Source organism: Orycteropus afer, unplaced genomic scaffold (assembly GCF_000298275.1).
Source record: "Orycteropus afer afer isolate SDZICR_OR568_19922 unplaced genomic scaffold, OryAfe1.0 scaffold00285, whole genome shotgun sequence".
NCBI lineage: Eukaryota > Metazoa > Chordata > Mammalia > Tubulidentata > Orycteropodidae > Orycteropus > Orycteropus afer.
Window position 1 is genome coordinate 183,181 of NW_006921872.1, and position 24,024 is coordinate 207,204.

At 44.8% G+C, this 24,024-nt stretch overlaps 2 protein-coding genes across 2 annotated transcripts in view; one reads left to right on the plus strand and one right to left on the minus strand.

Annotated features, from left to right (window-relative positions):
* CNTFR (ciliary neurotrophic factor receptor) overlaps window positions 1–17,211 on the plus strand; it is a 41,787-nt gene extending 24,576 nt beyond the window's left edge. The window contains exon 8 of the mRNA XM_007950656.2: window positions 16,845–17,211. Coding sequence (XP_007948847.2) covers window positions 16,845–17,211 — 367 coding nt within the window. The remainder of the gene's footprint in view (window positions 1–16,844) is intronic.
* Window positions 17,212–19,289: 2,078 nt separating this feature from the next.
* The window catches only part of DNAI1 (dynein axonemal intermediate chain 1), a 64,810-nt gene continuing 60,075 nt past the window's right edge, over window positions 19,290–24,024 (minus strand). Inside the window, exons 19-20 of the mRNA XM_007950658.2 lie at window positions 22,607–22,792; window positions 19,290–19,388 (exon numbers count right to left, since the gene is read on the minus strand). Coding sequence (XP_007948849.1) covers window positions 19,290–19,388; window positions 22,607–22,792 — 285 coding nt within the window. The remainder of the gene's footprint in view (window positions 19,389–22,606; window positions 22,793–24,024) is intronic.

A 24,024-nucleotide genomic window follows, 5' to 3' on the forward strand; every position in this document is an offset into this window, starting at 1 on the left:
TGTGGTCAATGACATGAGACAAAGTATATGTGAACTGCTGCATGGAAAGTGAATTTGCTCTGTAAATCTTCACCCAAATCACAATTAAAAAAAAAAAAAGGAAAAAAAAAAAAAGAATATTACTGGTAACCCTAAAGTAGAGGTCCTATAGACAGAAAACAGAAATTAAAGTAGGAAATACAAAAAACTTACCCTGAAATGAAAAAAGAAGCGAATATTCAGATTTGAAATGACATGATGCAGAGTAATTTACATTAAGACACAGACTTGTTTAGTAATTAAACTTTAAGGATAAAGTAAAAATACTACAGGCACCTAGGCAGAAAAAGCAAATCACTTAAGAGGGAGAACATTTAGGCTGATCTCATATTTTTCCAAGGTAATGTTCCACAACTGAAGATAGCAAAGCAGTTTCTACAAAGTTCTGAGGGTAAAATGTCACTCAAAACCATACCCAACTAACAAAGTAATTGATCTCAAACGTGGATATGGGGGATACAGTATTCATGAGACCTTCTGGAAAAAAACTATTTAATGACAAAATCCAATCAGCTAAGAGGAATCAAAATAAGTAGCTGAGGAAGAGAAATCTATGGGAAGGGCAATATATCGAATCAAGTGACCAACACAGTAACACTGGGGAAAAGGAAGACACAGAAAGGTGTACAAGAGGTACAGAAAACAAAGATAAATACTCTTATATATTACATATGTAAAAAATATAAATTAGAAATTCTGACAAAGTAAAAACAACATTGACAACAGAATGTGGACTGGAGGGAAGGGCTGGGAAGGGGGTGTAGAAGTACTAACCACATTTTCATTCATAGTTCAGAGTCAACTAATTCATAAAACTGAAACATAATGGCAAAAATACTCCAACACCTTAATCAAACTCTTTTTCTTGAGAGGGATCTTTCAGGACTGAGTATTTTTTGAAGCCACGGAACACTGAGCTGAAGTTCAACTATTCCTCCATTTTCACTTTATTTTTCCTGTATTAAAGTCAAGTAAAATACATTTTCTACTTTTGGTTAACAACATAGCTTCTCTAGCATAATCCCATTCTTTTCTCATTTTTCTACCTATCTAGTTTTCTTTCTGCCTTTGTCTTCCTCTTCCTCTCTGCTCTTTCTCTATATGTGTATATGCTCACCAAATATGAATACTGATCATTTCTGGGTGATGGTATTTGGACTGCTATATTGCATTTTTGTTTGTACCCTTTTGTATGGCTTATAGGTAATTTTGGAATAATAAGCATGTATCTTCTTTTGTCTATTTTTTACATGTTTAATTTTTTTGATCTTGGGTAAATAATTTTCATTCTATGAACCTCAGATTCCTCATCTGCAATCTGCAGATTTTGCACATCTGCAAACAAGATTTACATTAGAAGGTGTTTTGAGGATTGTGAGATAATATGCCACCACCACCCCTTTTGTGGTAAGCCAAATAAAAAAAAAAAAAAACCTGTTGCCAGACCTTTCTTCTGCAGCACCACTGGGTGGATTCAAACTGCCAATCTTTCATTTGATACCACCCAGGGATCTTAAGCTAAATGATGGCGGTCGAATATGTCTAGAATCTGTGATGTTACCTTATAAAGCAAATGGGACTAAATTAAGAATTTGAGATGGGGAGATTATCCTATATTATCCAGGTGAGCCTGATGCAGTCACATGGTTTTTACAGGAGAGAAGCAGGAGGAGTCAGCATAGAGGGGGAGAAGGAGATGGGATGGTGGAAGCAGAGACTGGAATGGTGTACTTTGAAGATGGAGGAAAGGTCCACATGTCAAGGAATATAAGCGGCCACTAGAAGCTAAAAAAGACAAGGAAACAAATTCTTCTCTGAGAGCCTCCAGAAGCAATCAGTCCTGCTGACATCTTGACTTTAGCCTACTGAAACTGATTTTGAACTTCTGACCTCCAGAACTGTAAGAGAATAAACCTGTGTTGTTTTAAGCCACTGAATCTGTGGAAATTTGTTACAGCAGCAATAGCAAACTAATATTTATCTCTTTCTATGTGTTGTTCCCTCAGCCTGAGTTGCTTTCCCCATCCTCCAGCCAATTCCTACCTGTTCAACATCTGATTCAAGCTCTCCTGACATCTTCTACCTTCCACTGCTGCTCAGAGGCTGGATATGTGTGCCCCATGGTGGCATTTGCCACTCCGTATTATAGTTGCTCATGAATTGATCTCTCTCCTTCATGAGAGCTTATGGAAAAGGACAGGGCCAAAGTCCAGCAGAGGACTCAGTAACTACTCAATGACTAGAAGAATAAATAAGGGCCAGAATGGCATGCTATGAATAACTATTTCCCTCTTTCCTTGGTATCAGGATGTCTCCCTTCCCTGTTTCTACCTGGCTCACTACCACTTAACCACACTCCTCCCATTCTAGAAAACAAATCTGTGTCTTTAACTCTGGCTTCTCTCTTCAGTCATTGATCCAAAACACATTTGCTGAAATCTGTATTCCTGGATGTGTTGTATGTGTATAGTGACTATTCATAAGGATGTGTGTGTGCATGTGCATGTTTTCACGTGCATGCCTGTGTGTGTGGGTAGGCACATTGTTGTCTGTATATATGTGTCTTTGCTTGTATGTATGTGCTTCTGCTTTGTGGGTTTTGTGTATGTGTGTGTATGTGCAAAGAAGGATACCAAGTCTTAAGGAAGGTGGGGTGGGGAGGCAAGGAAGAGGGAAGAGTTTTTTTTTAATTGTGATTTGAGTGAAAGTTTACAAAGCAAATTCATTTTCCATATAGCAGTTCATACACATTTTTTTTCATTACATTGACTACAATTCCCCACGATGTAACAGCACTTCCTATACCTTCCTATAGTTACCTCCTCCCTGAGTCCTTCTTTGCATTCCTGCCCCCTGAGCTATCCCTCTGTGCAAACACTGCCCTTCTGTTCTCCCACGATTGATCAATGGATCACTCTAAGGAGTGCATCTATCTGATGTAAATGTGCACCCTATATGCTTGTATATTGTTTGGCTGGAAGCCATGGGAGTGAGTTCAATTCCAGACCTGAAGGGTAACTAGGAGCTATAGTCTCAGGGGTCTCACCAGGCTCTATCAGACCAGTAAGAGAGGGAAGAGTACCAAACTATGGTACATACACACAATGGAATACTATGCAACACTAAAGAATAATGTAGAATCTGCAAAACACTGCATAACGTGGATGAACTTGGAGGACATTATGCTGAGTGAAATAAGTCAATCACAAAAGGACAAATATTGTGTTAGTCCATTATTGTAAAAGTTAAGAAAGGTTTATCTATAGAAGGAAATTTTCTTTGTTGGTTACCAGGGGTGAGAGGGGAGGAGAGGGAACGCTGTTAGATAGATAGAGATAAGTATTGATTTGGGTGAAGAGAATGGCAATGTACCAAATGTGAGTGACCAAGATGGCAGCACTGAGGATGAGAAAGACATAGAGAGGTACATGGGAGTTACAGACAACAAATATGAACACTTTTGCACATACAGTACTGCGTTGTCAGTGAAGGCAAACATGGGTACATGGGTGGATAGATGGGTGGACAGGCTAAACGATTAGGTATGTCTATGAAATGGGGAGTGTATCCAAGAACATATATAGGGTTGGCAGACAATGGGCCTATAAGTTTATGTGAATGATCAGAATTCCCAGGTGTATAGTAGAGCTGACAAGGGGCAAGGTTGTGGTCACTGCTTGGTCACAGCCAGCTACCCAGAGGGACCGAGTAGTTGAACCTGCGGGCTTGGGACCATAGTTGCAGGGGACATCAAGCTCAATTGGCATAACATACTATACAAAACATTGTTCCACCTCCTACTTTGGCGAGTAGCGACTGGGATCTTAAAAGCTAGCAAGCTGCCATCTAGATGCAACGACAGGTCTCTCCTCGTCAAGAGCAAAGAAAGAAGAAAACCAAAATTCATGGAAACAATTAGTCCTAGTGACTGGTACACCATCTGATCTGCAGCCTATACAACTATGAGACCAGAAGAACTAGATGGTGCCTGGCTACCACTGTCATCCACTTGGAAGGGGATCCTATCCAGGAGATCCTGGATAGAGAGGGAGAGCAATGTGGAACAAAACTCAAAATCAATTGGAGAAAAAAAAAAAGAGGGGGGACCAGGTTTGCTGGTCCGATAGAGCCTGGTGGAACCACTGAGACTATGGCCCCTAGCCGCCCTTCAGGTCTGGAATTGAACCCACACCTGCGGTTTCCAGCCAAACAAAAGACAGGCATATGAGGTGAACATTTACCTCAAGTAGATATACTCCTTAGAGAGAACAATCATGGGAGAAAGAAGGATTGCTTATGCACAGGGAGACAGTTCAGGGGGCAGGAGTGTATGGAGGGATGGACAGTGGGAAGAGGTAACTATGGGGAGGAAGTAGAAGGGGAGTTGTTGCATTGTGGTAAACTGTGGTCAATGTCATGAGACAAAGTATATGTGAACTGCTGTATGGAAAGTGAATTTGCTCTGTAAATCTTCACCCAAATCACAATTAAAAAAAAAAAAAAAAAGAGAGAGAGAGAGGGAAGAGTGGGAGAAGATGATAACAACCATGGCTCAGACACTCAATCACTTGCCCACAGTCACAAATTAACATTTAGAAATGTCAAGTATAAGGCATTAGTAGGACATCTTGGTGGAAGGTATCTAGGTAAGGAGAATGGCCTTTGGGGTCAGGCAGACCTCAGCTCTGGTTGACCTTGGACAAGTTGATTAATCCCTTTTTCTGTAAGTGGGAAATGGGATAACAGTACCAACCCACAGGGTTGTTGTAAGGATTTAACAAGATTTTTTATATATATATGTATATATATATATATATATATATATATATATATATATAGTCAGCAAAGAAATGGGCACTAAAGCCACAGATAAAGAGAAGTTCACTTAAGGAGGTGAGATGAGAGAATGGTGGGTGTAGAGAGTAAAGCCTACAAAAGACACAGAGGAGGGGGCAAAGAGGCAAGGGAGACACAGTGTGATGGAGTCTAAGGCAATGCAGCAGATTTGGATTCTAATCTGGATGCTGTCACATATTGTTACAGGGCCTTAGAAAAGTCCGTTGGTTGGCTTGAGCTTCAGTTTCCTCATTGGACCTGTCTTGTTATATTATGTTGTTGTTGTTATGTGCCGTCGAGTCAAACCCGACTCATAGCGACCCCTCCTTGGGTTTCCGAGGCAGTATCACTACGGAAGTATGATTGCCCAACCTTCCTTCTGAGGAGTGGCTGGTGGGTTTGAACCACCAGCCGTCTGGTTAGCAGGCAAGTGTTTTAGCCACTATGCTACCAGAGCTCCCGTTTATATTATAGATAGCTATAATGAATTTTAAGCACTGACAGAATCTAGGTACTTAATAAACAATAGTTGTTGTTTTAGGAAGAGGAATAAATGTTCCAGAGAGAATGGCTTCATGGAAGACAAGGGAAGACAGAGTTTCAAGAAGGGATCAACAACCTCAGTGCTGCCAAGAACTCAACAAAGAACTAAAAATCATTCATTGGATGGGACAAGGAGGTGTAAGTGACCTTGGTGAGTCAGCTTCAGGGATGGTGAGAACAGAAGTTGGGGGCAGTGGCTGAGGAGTGAGAGGAGATGGGGAAGTGGAGCTGAGAGAGAGCCAACAGCTTGGTAGGAATGAGGAATGAATAGGTGGGCAGGGGCAGTGACAGAGATGATTTTGAGATGGAGAAATCAATCACATGGGCAAGTTTGCCTGTCCCTGAGTGTAGCTGCTAAGGACCCACCCTGTGCCCACTCACCAGGGACTGGCTCCAGCCTTAGAATACTTTGTTCTCTACATAAGGCCTTTCTGTGCCCCTATGTGCTCTGTGGGCCCTGACCTGGACTACCCAATACTGCCACAGGCTCTCAGGCCAGGCACCTCCTTTCTCTGCCCTACTTTCCAGTGTGGCCTGGGAAAAGTTTAAATGGTCCACACCTTCTGCCAGAGCCTTAGCTCTCATCCCTGTCCCTGCTGCCTTGATATGCACAGCCCAGGAAGAGATAGACAGTAATATAAAAACAGGTATCAATTATATCCTTTCTCATGATTCCTTCCCGCCAGTATTTAAATATGCCCATGTAAGAAACACGTTCTTCATTTAAACAATTAAAAAACAAAACGTTCCTCTGACGCCACATCCTTTAGTATCTATTCTCCTTTCTCCTAATTTTCGGTCAGTCCTCTTTAAGGTATCATTTATATTGCAGCTACTTCTTACTTACTCTTGAAACCAATGAAATCTAGCTTCCACCACATCCCCTGTCTCCACTTTCCCACCACCCACTGGAAAGAACTACTTGCCAAGGTAATCAATAGTCTGCTTATTCCAAATGGTCTCTTTTCTACCTATAAACTACTAGAACTATCTTTGACACTTTGAGTTATTGACCCCTCCTTTTTAAACTTTGTCCTTTTTTGGCTTCCCTGAAACTATCTTCCCTCTTGGTTTTCCTTCTAACTCTTCAGCAGTTCATTTCCTATCTACTTTGTAGTCTATTTTTGCCCCCTGCATTCATAAATGTAAGTGTGGTCTACTTCTTTATGTTTTGTCTGGATGGTAACCCCTTCTGGTAGGAATTGCCTTTCAGTTGTGTGGTTATTATCAGTCCTATGATCCCCACTCTTACCACGGATCATCAGTACATGGAATAGCATCTGACCAAAGCCAGGCTGATGAGGGCAAGTCCCTAGGAATTTTGGAACTGAAACTGAGAAGGGTGAGCCAGAACTGAAAGATGAAAAGGTGAGCCAATCTCTTGTTGGGCTGTCTGTAGGCTGTAAAGTCCGAGAATTGTCACAGCTGAGTTTATTGTTATGTGGACTGGAGAAGCACTGGATGCTTGTGTGAGAAGAAAAGAAAGAAAGATGAGGAAGGGATGATAAGGGGGTGGAGGAAAGGAGAAAACGGCAGGGAGAAGTCAAACGCAGAAAGGAGCAAAGATGACAAGGAGAGCAAGAGTCCTGTTGATATTCAAGTTTCCAGATCCACTTGCTTCCAAATTCCTGCTATATACTATTGTGCTAGGAGTCAATGAAGCACCATAGTTTTCTGAAAATAAATTCACCTTTTGCCTAAGCTAGTTCAAGTTAGGTTTTTTTTTTTTTTTTTTTTTTACTTGTAACAACATAGAAATTGGGTACCGGGAGTGAAGTATTCTAAATGACAGACTTTAAAGTGAGGAATTGACTGAGTCAAGGTGTGTAGAGGGGCAATGATGAATCCCTGACCCCAGACTGGGAATCTGGAAGTCTTTTTTATGTGGTAGCAAAGTAATTCATTAAACTACCACCTGTTGTCTCTTATGTCTCATATTACGTGCTGGCTGAAGCTGAAGCACTTGAAGATACTGTAATAAAAAGTCAAGATAACAAAATAGGTTATCCAGAACAGGGTGTTCTCCAGGCAGATTAGGGGATAACAGAATAAGCATAAGGAGAAGAATTAGCATAAACATAACAGGATAAGGGCATTAATTTCTGTCTTGACCATAGACTGCTAGGAGTTAGGTAAGTATGTGGCTTGCTGAATCACAGAAGCTGTTATTTGCTGTACGCTGATGTTAATGCAGGGAGCTCTGATGGTGCAGTGGTTAAAGCATTCAGCTGCTAACCAAAAGGTCATGGTTCAAATCCACCAGTGGCTCTAACGGAGAATGATAAGGCAGTCTGCTTCCTAAAGATTTATAGCCTTGGAAACTCTATGGGGCAGTTCTACTCTGTCCTATAGGGTTGCCATGAGTAGGAATCGACTCGATGGCAGTGCACTGATAAGAAAACTGCAGTGGGATCCTAGCAATCAGGATGGCGATATACTGGAAGAGTTAGGGGAAGTGGGAAGACCTTCTTGTCCCTACCTTGCCAGACAATTGGGATGTTGCCTCCCATTGTAAAGTGCATTGACTGGAACGAGGGTGAGACAAGGGCATCATCCCAGATGAAAGAAGAAAGGCTTCCGGGCCTATGACTCTAGCCTATAATTTCCCATCAAGTCATGAAGCATAGTCAGAGGGACTGAGAGCCCTAGATCTTTTTGAAAAACCTGGAGATTGAAAGAGCACTGTTCTACAAAATTCTGTGATTGGTTATGGGAGTGGAAATCTGTTGTATTCATGGATGCCTTTCACCTAGTAAATAATTTTCTGTATGAAAAATTCCCATTTTTAAATTTGGCTGGCTCCGTAGAGAAGTCAGAACACAAATTCCCAGCATCCCTGCAGCTTGGTTAGAGATGTGAGATTCTATTTGGAAGTGAGCAACATGTATGAGGCAAATATTATTAAAGCTAACCAATATTTCTGATTTTCCTTTCCTTCTAGGCATCAGGAGGATTGTACTTCCCTCGTCCCTTGACATAAGCCATGAGACTTGTTTCTATCAATGGAATGTGAGCAGAAGCATTCAAGAGCTAGTGTGTGTTTTTCCTCAATCCTTTTTCCTGCTACAGCACACCCTGAATGCTTGTGTCAAGAAGGTAGCATCATAGAATGGTACAGTCTCCAACAGCCTGGATCCCCGAGTGATGACAGTGAGCAAAAGCCCTCTTACTAACCCATGCTGGAACTATAGCATGAGTAAAAATACATCTTTGTTGTTGTGAGCCAGTAAGACTTTGGAGTTCAGTGTTACTACTATGTCACCTAGCTTGTCCTAACTGATATTAGAAGGAATCAGGATGGACATAGGGCTTCAATTTCTGCTATTACTGGTAGTAACATAAATGTTCAGCTTTTAGAGATGGTAGTGGCAACAGTGGTGGTTTTCTAGTGGTTACAATATTTAACTCCTGCCACAGAAATGCCAACAGAGGCTTCTAACAATTGGCAGTCAAATTGAGCTCTTGGTGCTTAGTATTTGAAGTGGCAATGGCTGCAGTTTCCTCATCAGGTTGTGTGGTACGGTTTGGGTGTTGTTTCTGAAAGCTTAGCCACAAGTCTTTTTCTTCAACTCTCCTAACAATTTTGAGCTAAATTTCTTTTAATAAATTCTTTTCCTGCTTCAACTCTTCAGAGTAGATTCTATTATTTTGTGAAAAGAACCCTGACTGATAAAATTACTATATTTAATAAATCTAAGATTCAATCAATTATAAGAAGCAAGTTTTATTTTATGAACTAAGAAAAAAAAAGACACTAAAAAAACTATTACATGCTATTAACTTGGGAGCTCTGGTGGCACAGGGCCTAAGGCATTGACTGCTAACCAGAAGGCTGGTGGTTCAAACCCACCAGCCACTCCTAGGAAGGAAGGTTGGGCAAAGCTACTTCTGTAGTAATACTGCCTTGGAAACCCAAGGAGGGGTCACTATGAGTCAGATCTGACTCCACAGCAGTGGTTGCGTTTTTGCTGCGCTATTAACTTAAAGACACATTCTGATTTCAGAGTTATTTAAGTTGGAAAAAAAAATGTACCTTAGAATCAATGAAATATGTTATTAGCAAATGGAATTTCCCCAAATGAGATTGACAGGCAGCTGCTTATGATTTTAAGAGAATTATATCACTAGAGGGAAAAAAAAAAAACCACCTAATCCGCATAAATACAGATCTGTGATCGCTCAATACCAGGATAATCCTTAAGATACCAGCGGAAAGTGTAATGCTAAGCAGTACAGTGCCCCACAAAGAAATCCTCTACAATGGCTCTCTCAGAACACCGGATAAAGGATCTCATCCCTGTGGACAAAACCTAAGGCAGTCAGATTGACAAAGCAACTCCACAACCAAGGAAGTGAGTCAACAAACAGACGTCCAGTGAGTTTTTCGGGGAGGGGTTTAAAAGTTGTTCAAAGATTGCTTTGGGTAGTATTGATATTTTTACAAATCAACATCTTTAAAAAGATGGAAAAACTCTAAAGTCTAAAAATTGGAAAAACCAATCATTAATTTTACATGGAAAGGAAAGAGCCCACAGAGAAGCAAAGCACTACTGAAGAAGAAGAACAAAGTAAGAGGTTTCACACTCCCTGATCTCAAAACCTACTATACACCCATAGTAGTCAAAACAGCCTGGTACTGGTATAAAGACAGACACACTGACCAGTGGAACAGAATTGAGAACCCAGAAATAGATCTATCTACCTAAGGTCAGCTGATCTTTGACAAAGGGCCAAAACCCATTAAATGGGGGAAGAGATAGTCTCTTTAAAAAATGGTGCTGGCAAAACTGAATATCCATTTGCAAAAAAATAAAACAAGATCTGTATCTCATACCATACACAAAAATAAACTCAAGATGGATCAAAGACCTAAATGTAAAACCCAAAACTATAAAGTTCATCAAAGATAAAACGGGGAAACTTAGGGACCCTAGTATAAGGCATAAATAGACCATTAAACATAACCCAGAATACACAAACAGCAGAAAATAAACTACATGACTGGGACCTTCTAAAAATTAAATTCTTATATGTATCTCGGAAACCCAAGAAGGGGTCGCTATGAGTTGGGTCCGACTCGATGGCATATAACAACAACAACAACAATGTATCAAAAGACTTCTCCAAAAGAGTAAAAAGAGAACCTATAGGTTGGGAAAAAATAATCAGCGATAACATATCTGACAAGGGACTTATCACTAAAACTTATAGAAAACTCGAACACCTTAACATCAAAAAGGCAAACAATCTAATTAAAAAATGGGCAGAAGACATGAAGAGACACTTCACCAAAGAAGATATTCAGGCAGCCAACAAACACATGAAGAAATGTTTGCGATCATTAGCCATTAGAGAGATGCAAATCAAAACAACGAGATACTGTCTCACCCTAGAAATAATAGCAAAGTTCAACAAAACAGAAAAGAACAAAAGCTGGTGAAGATATGAAGAGACTGGGATTCTCACACACAGCTGATAGGACTTTAAAATGATACAATCACTGTTGAAAATGGTATGGCGCTTCCTTAAAAAGTTAGAAATAGAAATACCATTTGATCTAGCAATCACATTACTAGATATATATCCTAAAGAAGGGAGATCCAGGGCACAGATAGGTATATGCACAGCCATGTTCATAGCAGCACTATTCACAATAGCAAAGAGATAGAAACAATCTAAGTGCCCATCAATGGAGGAATGGATAACCAAACTGTGGTACATATACACAATGGAATACTATGCAACACTCAGGAATAATGTAGCATTCAGGAAACATCTCATAACATGGATGAACTTGGAGGATATTATGTTGAGTGAAATAAATCAATTAGAGAAGGACAAATAGTGTATTAGTCCACTATTGTAAAAAGTCAAGGAAAGTTTTACATATGGAAGGAAATTTTCTTTGTTGGTTACTAGGAATGGAGGGAGGGGAGGGGAAATTGCTAGATAGGTTAAGAGACAAGTATTGCTTTGGGTGAACAGAAAGGCAATATACCAAAATTGAGTGACCAACACAATAACACTAAGGAAAAGGAAGACAGAGAGGTGCACGAGAGGTACAGACAACAAAGATAAATACTTTTATATACACAATACTGCATTATCAGTAATAACAAACATTAATCTACATGTGGATACATAGGTAGACAGGCTAAATGATCAGGTATGTCTAGGCAAAAGGGGATATACCCATGACCATTCATAAGGTTGGCAGATGATATTTCTACATACATATTTGCATGTGCTATATGAATATCCATATATAATAGAATTAATGGGGCAAAGTTATGATAACTTCTTGGCCACAGTGAATCACACTTTAGAGAGTGAGTCACTGGGCCCATGGGTGCAGGATCATGGTCATGGGGGACATCAAGCACAATTGGGATAACATATAACACAGAAACATTGTTCTGCATCCTACTTTGATGAATAGCAATTGGGGTCTTAAAAGCTTGCAAGTGGCCATCTAAGATGCAACAATTGGTCTCTCCTCATCTGGAGCAAAGAAGAATCAAGAAAACCAAAGACTCATGGAAATAATTAGGCCAAGGTGCTAGTGGATCATGCAGATCTCAGCCTACATAACCCTGAGACTAGAAGAACTAGATGGTGCCCAGCTACCACTGTCAACCATTTGGCAAAAGAAAAAAAAAAAAAAGTTGTTCAAACCAAGGTAGTGGAACTATTAGAAGCCATATTCATATCTCATAGACACCTAACTAGCATGAAGGAGCATTACCCAAAGAACCTATATATGAAGAATCAAACTCAAACCAAACTCACTGTTGTCAAGTTCAATCTGACTCATAGAATAGTAGTCCTATGATATAATTTCCAGAAGTGGTAACTGAATGTGTCATCGAGTTGCCCTCCATTGGCAAGGAGGTGAATTTATTGGCAGATGTATAGAGCGATGGTAGGATTGTGTAAGTGAGGACATTTCTGAAGTTATACATATAGGAAAAATGTGTGTGTGTCTAAGGAGCTCTGGTGGTACAGTGCCTAAGGCATTTGACTGATAACAAGAAGGTTGGTAGTTCAAACTCACAAGCTGCTCCGCAGAAAGAAGATGAGGTAATCTACTTATGTAAAGATTACCACCTTGGAAACCCAACAGGGGTTGCTATGAGTTGGAATCAACTCAATGGCAGTGTGTTTGGTTTTTGGTTTGGTGTGTTTGTGTTGGGCAACTAAGGAGTATACTATAGTGAACACCTACCATTTTGCTTATTGAAGATCCCTCCTCTCCTGGATCCCCACACTGTCCATAGGTTTATCATGTGGATCATGTTAGTCAATTTTATCTTCACCCCTTGGACAGAGTTGATTGAGCCAGGGTTAAGCCTTTAACTATGCTGAGCCAATCAGAGAGCTTTCAATCAACTTCCCACCAAGTATGGCAACCAGGAAAAAGAGCCAGTCTCCCTTCATATACCTAGACAATAAAATTATAAGCTTTAGAATGGTCTTAAGTCATGTTTTCACCAGGGAGACCAGAAGAGCATTGGAAGGCGGTCTGAGTGTGGGAGTGGCATGGGCTGGGGAAAGAGGGAGGGGGGAAATGAAGAAAACTGACAGAAAGTAACAGAGATGAGAGGTGGAGAGAGAATCCTGATGGCTTTGAGTCTCTTAGTTGCAGATGTGAGGTGCCCTTGTCTTTAGGTTTCAGTATCTGATTGTAAATAAATGTATCTTTTGGTTTAAGCCAGTTCTCACTTTCTCTGGGTGAGTTCATCCAGTTTTGTAATTTAATTGTAACTTTTTTTTTTGCTGATAATTCACAAAATGTTATCACCTGCCTGGACCTCTCTCCTGAATCTAAGACCTATTTATCCAGCTACCTGTTAGCTCCACTTGGATGTCCTACTGGTACCTCAGATTCAACATATCCAAAACTGAACTTACCACTCCAACTCCCTACTGAAACTCACCCCTTCTCATGTTTTCTCTATCTTAGTTAGTGCATCATAGAATCCCTAGTCACCCATTGGTGAATTTTCTCAGACATTTCCCTCCCATTTACTCCCCACATCCCATCGGTCTCTGTTGTTAGGTGCTGTTGAATGGATTCCAACTCTAGCAACTCTACATACAACAGAATGAAGCACTGCCCTGTCCTGCGCCATCCTCACAACCAATGCTATGTTTGAGTGCTTTGTTGCAGCCACTGTGTCCATCCATTTCATTGAGGGGCTTCCCCTTTTTCTCTGACCCTCCACTTTACCAAGCATGGTATCCTTCTTCAGGGACTGGTCCCTTCTGACAACATGACCACAGTAGGTGAGACAAAGTCTGGCCATTCTTGCTTCTAAGGAGCATTCCAGCTGCACTTCTAGGACAGATTTGTTCATTCTTCTGGCAGTCCATGGTATTTTCAGTATTCTTCACCAACACCACAATCAAAAGCATCAATTCTTCTTTGGTCTTCCTTATTCATTGTCCAGCTTTCACATGCATAGGAGTCTACTGAAAATACCATGGCTTGGCTTAGGCACACCTTAGTCTTCAAAGTGACATCTTTGCTTCTTAATACTTTAAAGAGGTCTTTTGTAGCTGATTTGCCCAGTACAATACATCATCTGATTCCATGACTGCTGCTTCCATGAGTGTTGACTGAGGATCCAAGTAAAATGAAATCTTTTTTTTTTCAAATAAATTTTTATTGTGATTTGGGTGAAAGTTTACAGAGAAAATTCATTTTCCATACAGCAGTTCAAACATATTTTGTTTCATATATTGACTGCAATTTCCCACAATGTAACAGCTCTCTTCCCACTTCCTCCCTGTAGTTACCTCTTTCATGTGTCCTTCTTTCCCATTCATTCCTACCCCTTGAGCTATCTCCTTATGCAAATACTGCCCTTCTATTCTCCCTGATTGATCTTTCTAAGGAGTGTATCTATCAGATGTAAATATTCACCCTATATGGCTGTTTATTATTTGGCTGGAAGCCACAGGAGTGCATTCAATTCCAGACCTGAAGGGTAACTAGAGCCCATAGTGTCAGGGGTCTCACCAGGCTCTATCAGACCAGTAAACCTGGTCTTTTTTTTTTTTTTTTTATAATTTTGAGTTTAGTTCCACATTATTCTCCCACTCTATCCAGATCTCCGGCACTGATCCTTTTCTGAGTGGTTGACAATGGTCAACCATCTAGTTCTTCTGGTCTCATGGTCATATAGGCTGAGATTCACATGGTCCACCAGTCCTTTGGAACAATTGTTTCCACACATCTTTGGTTTTCTTCATTCTTATTTTCTCTAGACGAGGAAAAGACCATTGTTGCCTCTATATGGCCGCTTAGAAGCTTTTATGATCCCGGTTAAATATCACCTGCCAACCTATATACGGTCATGAGTATATTCTGTTTTGCCTAGACATACCTGATCAGTAAAATGAAATCTCTGACAACTTTATAGTCTTTTGCCACTTATCATGATGTTGCTTACCAGTCCAGTTGTGAGGATTTTCATTTTCTTTATGTTGAGGTGTAATCCACACTGCCGACTAACGTCTTTGATCTTCATCAGTAAGTGCTTCAAGTCATCTTCACTTTCAGCAAGCAAGGATGTGTCATCTGCATACTGCAGGTTATTAACGAGTCTTCCTCCAATCCTGATGCTGTATTCCTCTTCATATAGTCCAACTTCTTGGATTATTTGCTCAGCATACAGATTGAATAAGTATGGTGAAAGGATACAACCCTGACACACACCCTTCCTGATTTTAAACCATTCAGGATCCCCTTGTTCTGTTTGAATGACAGCCTCTTGATCTATGTACAGGTACCTCATTAGCATAATTAAGTGTTCTGGTAGCCCCATTCTTTGCAATGTTATCTATAATTTGTTATGATCCACACAGTCAAATGCTTTTGCATAGTCAGGAAAACACAGGTAGACATCTTATAGGTCTCTACTTTCTGCCAATTATAGCTTTCAATGCTCTCTGTTCTCCACTTCTAGTCCCCTGTATCATTTCAGTCCTTTTCATTACTCCTTTCCTTCACACTCAAACACCTTTAATCTTCCTGCCATTCAGCAGCCCAAATCATTCTCTAATGTCTGATGGTGCCCTGGTGCTACAAATGATTAACATATATGGCTGTTAACTGAAGGCTGGAGGTTCAAGACCACCCAGAAGTGCACCAGAAGAAAGGGCTAGTGATCTACTTCTAAAAAAAAATCAGCTATTTAAATCACCTTAGCCACATGGTCCTTGGGGGGGGGGTGTCAGCTGTCATTTGCCAAAATTTGGCTGATCTGGTTAGCATAATTAATTAGTGAATAATAACAATAGCTATTACTATAATCATTTTACAGATGGAGAGGCTGAGGCTACGATAGGTCAAGTAACTTGCCCAAACTCACAGAGCTAGTAAGTGGCAGAACCAGAAATCAATGATTCCATTAAGCACTTGGCTGTATGAGTCTAGTATTCCAGGGAGATGTAAAGGCTGGATTTGGGATCACCAGGGGTCTTCATGATATAGTTTCAGAGCTATGATCATCCATTGAAAGTAAGTAGAATGGAATGAGAAGAGGGCCCAGAACAGAGGCCTTAAGAATCATGGGCATGTAAGGGTCAGGAAGAGGAAAGCCTGACTGCTCCTGCCCAAGCTGATCTTTTGGGGACAGCTTCTACCTCCACCATGCCTGGTCCTATTCCAGCCAGGGCTGAGTCATCTCTTGGGATACCCCATTCCTCTCTCTCCCCCAGACTCCGCCACAGAACAGCAAAGAACAAGCCTTGCAACCAACACTAGGTGAGAACTCAGTAAATGTGTAGCAAAGAATTTGTGTTGCCAAAGATTCTCACACCTCCGGAGGCCAGGGGATATGGTGCTAACTATAATCGAGATGCAGAGTCCCACCTGGGAGGGGGACTTGAGGGAGTCCAGGGGGCTTCCAAGATGAGGAGGTTCAGTCTTCTCCCAGGTATGGGGATGCAGGGCTTTTCTCTGGATGATGGGGAAGGAGACCTCTACCAGATATGGAGGGCAGTCTCCTCAGATGTGGGGGTGCAGAGGCCTTGTTCAGATGTTGGATGTGCAGCTTCCACACATCTCAGGTGTGGAAGGTGCGAGAAATTTTAGGAAGAAGGTGGACCCCACCCACTGGGAGGTATCAAGACAGAGCAGCCAGCCTCTTCAACCCTACGGCCCGCGCCAGCACAAGGGGCGGACCAGTCCCCTCCCCAGCACACAACCAATGGCAGGGAAGCCTGGCTTAGCCAGCCAATTGGACAGCAGCAACAGCAGCAACAGCCGCAGCAGCAGCAGCCGCAGCCGCAGCAGCAGCAGCCCCAGCAGCAGCAGCAGCAGCAGCAGCGGCAGCGCGGGGATGGCCCCGCCCCAGACAGGCTGCCGGCCGCGGATCGCCCCCCCAAGAGGCCGGGGTCTTTGCTGTTTTTGCTGTAAGCCGAGCCCCGCCGAGCCCAGCCGAGCATAGCCGAGCCCAGCCGAATGCAACCGAGCCCAGCCGAGCCTCGCGCCACTGCCTCCCGAGCGCCCCTGAGCTAGAGAGCGAGCGAGCTAGCGGTCGCACAGCGGAGGAGGCACCGCCCCAGGGGGAGGAGGTGCCCGCCGCAGACCGCCCGCGGCAGAGGCCGCCCTCCCCTTCCCCCCCGGTCGCGCCGCGGCGGGAGCGGCCGGCAGAGGCTGCGCGGCCGAGGGGGAGGGCCGGGGGAGGGAACGTCGCCCTGCCCGCCTCCCGCAAGCTCCCGATCCTCAGTCGGCGCGGAGCATCCTGCTGCCCCGGACCCTCCCGCCGGCGCGCACCGGGCTAAACTCAGGTAAGGGGCGCCCTACCATCACGGACACGGGCGTGGAGACCCAGAAACCAAGGGAAGGAAACCTCACAGCGGCAGAGATACTTCCATAAACGAGGAGAAAGAGAGACACAAAGACAGACACACAAGAGACTCACAGAACCACAGAGACAGAGAGACCCTACGGAGAGGGGGAGAGACACTCAGGTCCAGGGGGACAGGAGGGCACCCAGCTGGGAAGCAAGAGAGATACAGGAAGCCCATAGACATAGAGACAGGGAGAAACAACCGGAGATTGATACTGAGAAACACAAAGAAACAAATCTGGAGAGCAACGAGACACAGAGACACAGACACTAAGAGATGGGGACACACAGAGAAGCATATAAAGAAAGCTACACACAGAGAGAAAGGCAGTCACATACAAACACAGAAGTGGGTAAACAGGGGCAGAGGCTCACAACCAGGCAAGGGAACTGAGAGACAGAGTAAGAGAGCCAGACACAGAGACACACGCACCTGACCTGGAGAGAGTCCCATCGAGAGGCACACCCAGGTACCCAGCCTTGGACACATGGAACCTACACATGCCTGCCAGGGCCTCCACAAAGTTCCCTCTGTGTGCGCTGGCGCCTCTGGAGGTCTCCTGGGCTGGCTGGCTTGAGTCCTGAGATGAGGAGGCATCCAGGCCACACCAAAGCTGGTCACAGTCTTTATTCTCTCAGGCCCACCCCAACACAGAGTGTTTTTGAGGGCTGGAAGCTCAGTAGACAGGGCCAGGCCAGGCCCACTGGGTCCAAAGAGAATAAGATACAGGCTGCCTGTTCCACCACTCCCCACTGCAGCTACACCTAGGTGCCTAGAGCCAGGCTTGAAGATGGGGAGGGCATTGGCTCTGTGGGGTATTTGGGCCTGCTGGGACCCAAAGTCCTCTGCCAGAGAGGTCGGAGATGTGGGAGGAGGGCTCTCTTCTCCAACTGCTCCTCCTAGGCCTCACCTCATTCCTTTTTCCTTACCATCCTCTCCTTTGCTCTGTACCCCACACAGGCTCAGGACTTCAGGTGGACATCTCCACTGGCCGGGAATCATCAAACGTGTAGACAGGACAGTATCCTTGGAAGGCTGGCTGTACCAGAGTCCTGCCTCGGCATGGGCCTTGCCATTGAAGCAGCCCCGCTGTCTGTGCTGGTCTGAGGGTGCTGCCCGTCATGGGGGCAGCTATCTCCCAGGGGGCCCTCATCGCCATCGTCTGCAACGGCCTTGTAGGCCTCTTGCTGCTGCTGCTCTGGGTCATTCTCTGTTGGGCCTGCCACTCCCGTTCTGCGGACATTGACTCCCTCTCTGAATCTAGTCCCAACTCCAGCCCTGGCCCCTGTCCTGAAAAGGCACCTCCACCCCAGAAGCCCAGCCATGAGGGCAGCTATCTGTTGCAGCCCTGAAGGCCCCTGGCCTAGCCTGGAGCCTGGGACCTAAGTCCATCCTGCCCAGAGCCTGGAATCACGATCCAAGAGTTCAGCCAGCCTGGGGTCCAGAACTCGGAAGTCCAGTCTGGAAGTCCAGACCTGGCAACCCAGAGTCTAGCCAGCCTGGTTCCAAGAGGGGCTTAGGAGCTCTAGGGAGATGGGCCTGGGGTGGGGTTTCATGAGTTGGTGCTAGGGCCAGGGATGGACTCTGCTCCATCCCAAGGACTAGGGGGCTGGGTCCACCCTCTTCCTAGGCTGAGCGCCTTTCGGCCCTCTAGTTGGGGAAACAAACTGGAACCTATGGCAATAATGGGAGGGTGTCCAGACTAGGCCTCTCCTTTGGTCCTCCTACTGTTTGCTGGATAATAAACAGAACTATGGCTCTACCCTGAGATTTTCTCCTTTTCCTGAGGGCCCTGCAATAGCAAGACTAAAGATGTGGGGTGGGCTTCCAGAGATGTTTATTTGTGTAAAGTGGGAGGAGGTAATGATGGTTGTAGGCCAAGTTCCGAGGTAAGGTGCTAGGGCTAAAGCAGATACTGGGATCTGGTCAGGGCTGGGGTTGCATGCTAAGTACTAAGGCCGGGCTAGGTACCAGTGTCAGGGACTACAAGAAATGGGAAAGACCAGCCCTCAAGTCTTGGTTTTCACTTCCCTCACCAGGTTCAGCAATTTGTCCAATTTTGCGATCTCCACAGCTGGACCCTTCTGCACTTCCTGCCCCTTCTTTTCCTGCAAATGGGGGGAGGAATGGTAAGAGAGAGGATGGGCCACCTCTTTCTGGATTCTGGCACTGCTTCCTGTGCCCACCCTTCCCCTGCCTGTTATGTTCTAGATCTCTGCCCAGCTCAGGTTAAGTGACAGGGGCCAGCTGAAAGCCTGGGAGAGGCATCCAGCTCTGGGTTGGACCTCAGATGGACATAGGATCTTTATGCTGGGAGCAGTTCAGGAAGGCATCCATCCACTGACCCTCAGAGGAACTGGCCTTTCAAGCAAGGGGAGAGCTGTAGCCCTGGGGAAGGGTGAGGTCTCTGACCATTGGGACCATAGGAAGGTCTCTGGCTAAGGTCTATCAAAGAGCTAAGAGATGCCTGTTTGGGGTAAGAGAGGAATGTGGTCAAAGCTACAGGTGCCCCTACCTAGTGTTCTTACCTAATTCCCTCAGCTCAGGTTGGAGGTGTGGTGCCATTTAGGGCCAGGTCTGCTCAGTCAGACAAACCCAGGGTACAGGAGTGTGTCACAAGACCCATGAAGGCAGATGGGATATCCTACATGACTTCATATGTCCTTGGCTGGAACTATGCCTCAAAAGAAGAGTCCTGAATTTATAACCCCTCACCTCAGCCTACAGGAGTTCCTGGGCAATGCAAACTATTAAGTGGTCAACTATTAGCTGAAACGTGGCAGCTCAAACCCTCCCAGAGGTGCTTGAGAAGACAGGTCTGGTGATCCGCTTTTGAAAGGTCACAGACTTAAAAACCCTAAGGAGCAGTTCTACTCTGTACACATGAAGTCACCATGGTTTGGAATCAACACAATGGCAACTAACAGCATCCCAGCTTACAGAGCACTTTTTTTTTTTTTTTAATGCTTCCACTGGTGAGCTGGGCCCTGAATCGGGACTCTGGGTATGTGTTGGCCACAGGCCCAAGAGCTCCTTAGCAAACCGGCCCCAGTGCCATCCACACTCTACCCAGCCAGTGGAGGGTGGGTTGTGCTGGGGCAGGCTGGGCAGCAGCCATTTCCTGTCTTCCCTCGGCTCCTGGCCCTTTCCTTCTCAGCCACCTGTGCCCACTGCTCACTGGCACTTGCTCCAGCCTTGCCTGCTGAGGGCCCAGCTTGGAAGCTACCTGTGCTGGGAGGTAGGGGGAGAGTGCAGGGCCCCATCCAGGCTGCTGACTCTGGGGCTCAGGTTTCTTCCTGGTGTAGCCCCTGCCCCTGTAAGCAAATCTGTCTCCCCTAACCCCTTGCAGCCCAGGGCCTTTGCCATTACCCAGATCACTTCTATTTTCTAGAGAAAAAGATTTCTTTTTCTCTCTTCCCACTCTTTCCTGAATTAAGCTCAGGTTCCCTTCTCGGCCTCACCCTATCTCCTGAGTGTTAGAGGACCTGGCTTTTAATTCCAGCTCTGTCATTAACCCTCTATGTGGCTTTGGGCAAGTCCTTTGCCTCTCTGATCCTTAGTTTCTCACCAATACAGTAGTTAGGGAAAGATAATCCTTGACCTTTGACAAGCAGGGTTTGACACCCATCATGGGAAGCTCCCTGGGCTAGGCAGCCCAGATCTCTGTGGCTAAGCTTCTCAAAGGGCAGGGAAGCTGCTGCCCACAGAGGAGGGGTGACGGGTATCCCGAGGACTTCCTTTTGCATGAATCACTTAGCTGTGATGGGGCTCAGATGGTAATTTCACAGGGACCTTCAATCCACTGTGACCTGCTTAGGTCCTCAGAGCCCCAGGTACCTGTGTCGTTAGTCCCTTGGGCATAGGATCCCAGCCAGACGGAGCCAGCTCACAGCCAGGACTGACCTTGCTGTGAGAGAAGCTGGGACTGTGGGAGAGCCTTGCCTCCCGAGATCAGGGAGGTCAGGCAGGTCAGGTCCCCTCCCATAGGTACCACTCCCTCATGGTGTCATGACTGTACCCCCTGCCCCAAGGGGTGGCAATCATCTCTCCCAGAGGGCTGTCCAGCTCTGTCAACTTAAGCCTGAGTTTCTCTCCTCAGTTAATTAAGAACACATTTTATCTGTTCCACAAATTGTGCTGCCTCCTCCCCCCACTCCTTGGGGCCAACTAGCTGGGCTCAGCAGCTTCAGACCACGCCTGGCCCCCTCCCCCTGAGCCCACCACAGCCTCTGGGCCACAGCTGCCGAGCGTAGCAGTCTTCTGAGTATTTATAGCCAAGTCCACCCCCCCCTCCCCCAGCTGGCTACAATTACAGGCCGGGCCAAACTCCCACCCCTTGCCTCCCTGGACATGGTGGGGAATGAACCAGTTCAGCACCAGAGGGACAGTGCAGTGGCCTTGCAATGGTAGAGGGACATGGGGGGAAGTGTCAGTACTTGAAAAAGACAGGCCTCTGCCCTAACTTCAAACTATAGTAAAGGACTCCAACTGCAATCAGGGGTACTGTTGTCAAGGCAACTTGGCCCAGCCCTGGTCCAGTCCTGATCCTGACCCAGAACCTGGCAGAAAGCAAATTTCATTTCTTCTCTTAGCTCTACCCAGCTGCACTGGGCTTCAAATAACAACATCCAAATAAATGGGCTGGGCTGGGCTCTGAGTTTTTAACTGAGTTCTTGAGCTCTGGATTTTGAGGCCTGGGTTCTAATCTAGACTCTGAGTTCTAGACTTTGAGGTCATAGCTCTGGGCTCTGTGGCCTGGATTTGGGGTCCTTGGGCTCTGGGTAGGGCCTCTTGATAATAACAGACCCCAGAAACAGGAATCGGAGCTCAAAAGGAGGACTGCATAGCTATTGACCTAGTTACCCTTCTCACAGCTCATTTCCTTCTTCCCTGTGTGGACTCACAGCTCCCTGCTCAGGGACCACTGGAACTGCAGCCCTGTGTAAGCCCAGCCAGTGAAGCAGTAACTAAGCCCAGAGTCGCTGGATGTAGACTTGGCCTACATCCACAGCTTCCTGTGCTACCCATAATCCAATGATGTCCATGCACTTCCCCAAGCTTCAGACCCATAGAGTCCCCTGCTCACTGGATGCCTTGAGCTGGGGGGCCCCACTGCAGGTAACTCAGTCTCAGCATGTCAGACCCGATCTCATTATCTCCCCCACAAACCTGATTTTCCTCCTCTGCTCTCCATTTGGACAATACCACTACCTGGGGTGTCCCAAGCCAGACACTTAGGGACCACACTTGATTCCATCCTTCTCTCTCATCCCTTACCATCCTGGAGACTTTTCTCTCTTGGGGTACCCCTCCCCCAAGTTTGTACCTTAGGCATTTTACGCAAGTTAGGTGAGAGCTTGAGGCAGGTAATGTGCCCACGGTCATCACCCACAATGATGATGGGGTGGATGGGATTGAACTGTACGTGGGTGATCTTGTTCTTCTTTTTGGCCACCACGGGCTGGTTGCAGATGGCCTCGTATTTGTTGATGGCCAAGTCGAACACGTGGGCCTGCAGATAGGTCAGTGTCAGTATACTCAGGGGTAGTAGGGCTCCTATCCCCTACCTCAGAGGAACCAGCCCTTGGGCTTTCTGGGGAAACACTACACAAGGCCAATGACTTGCATGCAAAACTGGAGGGCAGAGGGTTTTCCTGTGGTTGGGGGAGTGAGAAATAAAAAGTTTCCAAGAAACTCTTAAGTCTATCCAAAATTAACAATAACCACAGCTATCATTTATTGAGCACTTACTATGTACCCTGGGCAAGCATGTTACATGGTTGCATCATCTAATTATAATTCTCAGAACCACTCTGTAAAGTAGATTCTGGTAAATGAGGAGTTAGAGGCACTTAGAGGCTAACTTGTTAGTAAATAGCAGAGCTAAGATTTACACCAACTAATATATGTAAAGTCCTCAGATAGTGCTTGACATATAAGTGGTCAATAAATGTTTGATGTTAATCCAGACCATGACCAGTTCTTGTGTGAACAACTGTGGCAGCCTCCTAACTGGTCTCCCTGCTTCCACTCCAATCTACAATCCATTTTCAAGGCTGTGGTCAGACTTACCATTAAACATTTTAAATCCTCCAATAGTGTCTCTTGGAGCTGTAAGTAAAATCCAGATTCCTTACCTGGGTCCACCTTTCTACTCTCACCTAATGCTCTCCTCTGTCCCTCTTGCTCACTACAATACCCTCCAGATACACTTGCCTTTCTGTTCTAGAAACTCATTCCCTTCAAGCTCATTCCCACCTAGCTGTGCCCTCTGTCTGGAATCATAGCCCTCATGCACCCCTGATGCCCCAGCTTCACATGAGTGGTGATGCCTTTTTGTCATTCAGTTCTCAAATTGAATGTTACCTCCTCAAAGAAGCCTTCCCTGACCACTCTATCTAAAGGCCCACCCAGCCCTTCTCTTTCATTACATTCTCTCTTTTTTTTTTCTGTAATAATATAAAAGCTTTATTGCGATATAATTCACTCATTTAAAGTGTACAATTCAATAGTTTTTCATACATTCACAGAGCGGCACAACCATCACCACAACCAGTTTTAGATTATTTTCATCGTCCTAAAAAGTAACTCTGTACCTATGAGAGTCACTTCCCATTTTTTGCCTCCCTCCAACCCTAGACAACCATAAATCTACTTATTGTTTCTACAGATTTGCCTATTCTGTGTATTTCATATCTGAAATGGAATTACACAATATATGATCCTTTATGACTGGCTTCTTTC